Source organism: Cynoglossus semilaevis, chromosome 13, assembly GCF_000523025.1.
Source record: "Cynoglossus semilaevis isolate Cse_v1.0 chromosome 13, Cse_v1.0, whole genome shotgun sequence".
In the NCBI taxonomy this organism is placed as follows: domain Eukaryota; kingdom Metazoa; phylum Chordata; class Actinopteri; order Pleuronectiformes; family Cynoglossidae; genus Cynoglossus; species Cynoglossus semilaevis.
Window position 1 is genome coordinate 9,154,276 of NC_024319.1, and position 6,970 is coordinate 9,161,245.

The 6,970-nt window shown below is 40.6% G+C and overlaps 1 protein-coding gene across 1 annotated transcript in view; it reads left to right on the forward strand.

Annotated features, from left to right (window-relative positions):
• Window positions 1-330: 330 nt before the first annotated feature.
• Window positions 331-6,970, forward strand: part of fhod3b (formin homology 2 domain containing 3b) — a 57,871-nt gene continuing 51,231 nt past the window's right edge. Inside the window, exon 1 of the mRNA XM_025061520.1 lies at window positions 331-447. Within this exon, the coding sequence (XP_024917288.1) occupies window positions 331-447 (117 nt within the window). The remainder of the gene's footprint in view (window positions 448-6,970) is intronic.

Sequence of the window (6,970 nt, forward strand, 5' to 3'; positions counted from 1 at the left end):
GAGCGTGGCTTTAATCTCTCAAACCGCCATCACAACATTGTTTGTAGAACTGTTTACATATTTGGAGCTCTTATAGATCTGGCCTGATTGGTTTTAATTGCTCAACTGAAAAGTATGTTTTTCTTCAGTGACATTCAAGGCAAATATTTTACTAGTAGTGTTTAAAAAAGGTTTTTGGCCTTTTAGTGAAGTTTCCCTCACCTTCTCACTGCCGCAGGAGATTTGACTGTGAAGGTGTTGGAACCAATTCTGGTGTTTGTGATACTCCTCTTGAATTGGTTCGACTGTGTGCATAGGGGCTGCGCCATCTCTTCACACTCTTAGGGAACAATGCATCAAAGGTACACCTGGCCCTGCAAAAACACTCATAGTTCTTGGCAGATCGACAACTTAGAAAAGCTCACCCCAGACCTAGAGGCTGGCATGAGAAGGCTGCCGATCTTCACAGTAAGTAGAGGATGAAAACCACTTATCACACCATATTATTTTTTCCAGCGCTGTGTGGTGCCAGAGGTGTACGTCACTGTGTTTGAACCTTGGACGTGGTCCTTCAGCAAGTTACGTTTCCAAAATCAGTACAGCTGTAAATATCTACTTTTGTGCTGTTTCCATTCGTTTTTGGAAAATGTTGGTCTAACTTTTACAAAAACCTTTATATGCTTTTATTAAAATTTAAATGATTTTAAAAACTATTTGCCATTGTCACACACAGCTCTCCAAACCATGACATTATATTAATGTGTATTTTGTTTATTTTAAAGATACATTCCCCCAAAAATCTCCATCATCAGTTATCACTGTTTCAACAGCAGTATGATTAAAAAAATACTATACAATACAGTGATCAGCAGCTGATTCATATGTGATCTTCTGATCATTTATTAATCATTTATTGATCTTTAATACATCATCTAGAACTTGATTTCAGTTTCAGTTTGTGATCAGATTAATGAATTTGCTGTGAATGTATTCTGATTTATCATGATTTACAGGTGACTCAACATTCCTGACTATGAGCTACATTTGTTTTCCTGTATATTCATGGAACAGAAGTCAAATAGCAGTAGATCAATGTAAAACTGTATTTAAAATATTTTTCATTACTGGACATCACGTGACTTGTAGAGATGTTGGGAGTTTTTTCTTTCTTTTTTTTTAAACTTCTGTGAAGTCCTTGTCCTCATCAACATTAATCAGTCTACGGTCCCTCACAATATATTTGACATTTGTGATAATCGACACGAGCTGGTTGTCTGACCTCACAGACCTTCCGTAAACACATGTGCTGGTATTTGAAGATAGAGGCAAAAATCAGCCTGAGGTACTGATTTCTTATGAGTAGCTAATTTAAATAATGAATCCATTGTTTTAACCAGCTGACCTATTACAGGAGATTGGGATTAGGACATCCATAACATTGCCATCTGGGAATGGCATCTTGTGAGCTTTGAGCTCACGAGTATATAATAATATGTCACCCAGTAATTATCACTGAACCAGCGCATGGGAAATTCTGTGGGAAGTTCTACTTTAAAACCTGCTAATTGTTTCTGTGTTGCTGTTTCAATGGGTGGATTTAGAGAAAACCAAAACAAATAAATGCCACTGATCCATTTAAGTGTAGGGACAAAACAAAGGAAGAACCGAAGAATGTGTGTCAGCAGAATCAGATCACTGGGTCTCAAGGCTCACACTGTTTTAGCTCCGTTTTATTCTGCTACAGTCATACGAACAAGTGCAGCTGTTTGGAACAGTGAGCGGTGTCCACAGGGGGGATGATGGGAAACGGCCTCAGACTCCACACCTCTCTCGATCTGGGCCGAGGTGTGGCAGTCGGCCGATCATCTGTTGTCATGGCCAAATGAAAACAAAACAAATATCTGCTCCTAAACACTCGGAGTGTCACACACGTCCAGAGCTCTGTACCACAGACTGGTGTCTCACAGAGGTCTTCTTCAGCCCAGTCCTTCAACCACTGTATTCACACAAATTGAATTCCCATGCTCATTTGCTCCACTATGTGGAAGTTTATTGGTGTTATTTGTGGTTTTAAACCGTCGGATGTAGTGAATACGATGTTTGTGTTTTTAAAACAGCTTCATTGTGTCTTTTTTACTGATGTGGTTACAAATTGCAGTGGTCGGTGGACATATCTGGAATATTCCCATGTGCCGTAGAACACAGGAGTCGGGCATTTTTGTCTTGTCTCACACAGTTTGGCACGTACCTCAGTGATAAAGAGTGAACAAACTGAGTCTAAGTAATAACTCAGGCAAAATCCAATGATACGTGTGAGTGGTTCCCAAAGTGGCTACAGCAAATGCAGCCGGTCAAATCAATTTAACTTGAATGTTTTTGTAAACTGCTGCCACAGTGGTAGAATGTCTGATTTCTATTTACAATTTAACCCAAATTAATACACCAATGCCTTTGCCATTCATGTGCCATATATCTTCTAAACAATGCCCACTCTTCTTTTGATTTGTGGACTATTTCAACATCATTATTTATAATTTATAATTATACCTTCTTTTATATAGAGTTTACTCTATGTATGTAAAATTGATACAATACTGTATCTGTTGCTCTATATAACATATATAACTGCATGATCATCATGTCACAGTACACATTATGTACAAATTAGCACCCGGCTGCTGCTTAAGTCTAGGTACTGTACTAGGGTTACATCTATTTCATTCTGTTACATGTTTGTTGTTCTGACTCCAGTCAGTAAATTAACATCTTGTACTACATGTTTTAGCACATGTATAAGAATGCAATACAGGAACATGACCACTCTGCTCTTACTGTTCTGCAACAGGGTTTTTTTTCAGTTACACCTACATGTGTGGCCATATCTGTGACATTCCCCATTTGTTAAATACAGCTGGAACAGAGACATCGACTCCATACAAACATGGCGTCCTTTTCAAAACATCATGCGTTTAAAACTATACTTTTTCCAAAACAATATTTTTTTCCATCATTGTTTCAATAATGTGCCCGCACAGTGTCAGAGTGTAGAGATAAAAGCAGCGTGGATGTGAATTGTTAAAGATCTCAGCATCAGATATTCACCTGTACAAGCTCCGTAGCTGGCAGTTTGGATAAACACAGCAGGACTGGCGCTGACCTTCCTGTCAAACACACGGATATGAATCGCCTCAGACTTCAGTGAGCGCTCCAGCCCAACCTACGACACACTAAACACATGTCTGCACCTCTCATGTTTCTGGTTAAAAACATATACACAGTTTATATGTAAATATTATATTATATTTTACAGCGTTTAGATTCTCATTTTGTCTGTTAAATACTCCGACCAGACAAAAAGAGCTGGCAGACACCAGTCAGGAGTAGAATCTCAGTATAAATCAGTTGTGGGTTTGTTGGCTGCTGTGACCCCGGGGGCCACGGGTTGCTCCACCAACCAGAATTGCAGCTGTCACATATATCGCACACATGCAGACTTCTCCTCTCTTCCTGCTCAGCCACTGATGTGGTCCTGTCAGCCTGGAGACAAATGGGCTCAGACATGGAAGACATTAAGCTTAGCTAAAAACAACATGCTAAGTACAGACTTGCTCTCCCGCAATGCTAACACAAAGTGTTCCATCTGTGGCAATTGTACACATTTTAACATGGGCAGTGGGGACGATGGGTTTCCTTATATTATCCAAACGTTAGCTTCAGGAGAATAACATACACATCCTGTTTGGCTTCTAACAGCTGTCGGACTGAAGCCGATAGTTTATTCAAAGATGTTCAAGCATCAGTCTGAGATTCACTGAGTGGTTTTTGCTGCTATACAATTAACGTAGCTCAATTAGCGCAGGATTATTATGGGTTGAGTGTAAGAAAAGGCAGACGCTTCCAAACTCTCTCTCTTTCTCTCTCCTGTATACATCTGTAAAACTGAAGCTCCACAGACTGGAGTGGCCCCGGACCCTTCTCCTGTTCCTCCAGTCTGACCTTTGTAAACACAGCTATCCCCTAACACCTGAATTGTTTCTAAATCTGAGGCTACAGCCGGTTGACATGATGTTGCACATACCGTCGGTGGCTGCATTTTACATTTGTCCAGGTTCATCTGAGTGGAGGAAAGCACAGAGAGGTCAGATATCAGAGTGAGTCACAGTCACATCAATCAGATTGAAATAAGTCGTTGGTGGTGGTGGATGGGGAGGGTGATGGGGGGGGTAGGTTTCAGGAGCTCGCTGACATGTTTGGTAACAAATGACTCACTGTTGCACAGGACTGAGGGGGTTTCCCTGTGTGCATCCCTTAAACGTAGTGTATTTTCTTTAGGGAAGAAAATGAACTCTTGAGGAGGCAGCCCCCTGTGAGCTGCTGATACCCTTGGGTCAAAGGTCAATGTTTGAAGCAGATAGTCAGTGGCAGCGACCTGCTACTATAGTGGGAAACATGACTACAATTCAAGTCTAATTTATGTGTTAAATGGGCTTGGATGATTACAAATCTGAGGCAGACTTTTGAATTCCCCTTTCACATTGTGATCAGGATTTTCATGCAGAAATGTATCAGTTGTACGACACTGCAGTCTGGGCTGGATATACACAAGGAAAATAAGGAATTCTCAACATAACCGACAAAGGGCACAGAGAGAAAAGACCAGGCACTGGTTGGAAAAGTCAACACATAGATGCCGCAGCTCTGCGTGCCAACACAGTTATAACACAACGTGATTTGTTGGAGGTGCAGCACAAACACTACAGCCATGACTTCAGGCTACCAACTGCAGTGGGATCAGATGTGAAACACCACCGTCTTACAGACGACGGCTTTAACCAGGCTGGACGCTGATGTGAGTTTCCCTTCTAATTTAAATGAACTAGTGTAACTATTATGTGAGCTGACAGTTGTAGTTCAACATTGGGAGAAGTATGTTTTTATTATGGCTATTAAAGCAGCCCTTTGTTCAACGAGTAAAAGAAAAATAACAAAATATGAAATGTTCTCCCATGTGATCAAACGCATCAGCAATAGTGCACTGAAAAGAGCCAATGAAATAGTGCAGTCATTACCCAGACACTGTAAACAAATGTGACTGCTTCCTCCTCTGGATACCATTAGGAATGTTTCAATATTTGTTTTAGTCATTGAGTAAATGTGCGCCTTCTTCTCCTCCATTCTTCAATATTATGCAAATCGTCTTTGCTCACAAGCCGCCATTGTTCGCAGTCCAAACACAGCTCGGTGTTTGTAGGTCTGTAATTGTGTGGTATATTCTGCTCTGCTTATCTAACCTCCCCTCTGTCTAATCATGTAATATTTAGAATATGTAGAGGTTGTGCTGTCCGCTGGTTAAATCCTGTGGCTTTCACAGGGAGTGCAGAGGCTGCTGCGAGACCTTTATGAAATCCAGCTGGCTTGTTCCAACATTTCCAAAGTTCCACATTTATCTGAATCACATCAGAGCCAAACATGGTCCAGTCAAACACCCACTGCCGTCTTGACAACGGAGAACATGAAGACATTTGTAGGAACATAAAACTGGGATGAAAAAGTTGTTTTTCAACTAAAATCCTCATAATGTTTTAGACCCAAGAAATTTCTGGAACATCAAAAGTGTGACCTTTAATCTGAATGGTTAAAAAATAAAAAAAAGTTCAGGTCACTGGGTGTAAAAAAACAAGAGTTTTGTGAGAGGTTTGCATTACATTCCATCTGCCCCTGGACAGATATTTTATGGTTCATAAAATCTGATGAATTTTTATCTATATACATTGTCAATTGATCTTTTCGGTTATTTGATAACGGCATCTACATGTCTTTTGTGATGTGTCTTATTGTTCTGGGTTGGATCGGTGTTTTTTTATGTATTGTGTGAGGCACATATCCAGCAGGGGGCACTAGAGCATTGTAAGGGGCACCAAAAAAGGAAAAGGTGAGTTGGATGTGTAGCTTAAATAATTTTAAGCAACAAGACGAGGTTATACGCATAGTGATTTTGAAGAAAACCATCATTTACTTCACTCTCACGTCATTATGAAATACAGTAAGCCGTACAGATGTGTCTGTGAAAACACCACTGCTGTCACTTCTGTCCTGTCTTCTGCAGCAGCTCTCAGAGGCTTTGTGCTGTGATCAAGCATAACCACAACCAGGTGTTCCTAAAAAGGTGTTGGTGAAAATGGCAGCAGGTCAATGCTGGGGTGGAAAGCTTGAGGTGGGAGAGAGGGAGGGAGGAGGGTGAGTACCACAGGAGTGTAGCTGGTTAATATGGAAACATCAAACAGTCCAAGTTTGGCTCAGGTGTCTGAACTGGTTATATTGCGACTGTGCAGGCTGGTGCCGCCTCCACTCCAACCCCAACCTCGCTAACGAAAGCTTCAGCATTTACTTTCATAGAGAGTAAGGGTCAGGTTAACCAATAAATATTCTTTTCAAAATTGGCGATAGAATCTGCTGGATTTTTAAAGGCCCCACAAAGCAAAGACAAATGAGGTAAGAGGTTGGATTTATAATCCCACAGTCTCCACAACAAGGCCTTGAAGTTCAACCAGGACCTTGAAATGGCCACGCTGTACAGTCAAGGTCCATCTCTCTGTCTGTGGCTAGCTATTTAGCATTTATCTAATTTGCAGTCTAACTAAGCTTTTTTAACACATTGAATATATGATTTTTAAAATTTAACTTTTTTTTTTTAAATTTTAGAGCCACACTATGACATCACCCTGTGTTCTGCTGGAGGTAAATTGCTGCAGCACAGTGGGGGATACCCCCTGCTGAGGAGGCAAAGTCTTTTCTATTTTTTTTTCCCTCAAGTTTTTACTGCACTTGCCTCCTGTCTTGAGAATAGTTAAACCTGTTAACTCAGGCACAGCACTCAGCATTCTTTTCTGAAAATTACACATGACAGAGACCCCTAGAGGTAATACTTTTAAAGCACTTTCTCTGAGCAACTATACCAGTGTAGGGACCATTTTATTTAATTAGGGATTTT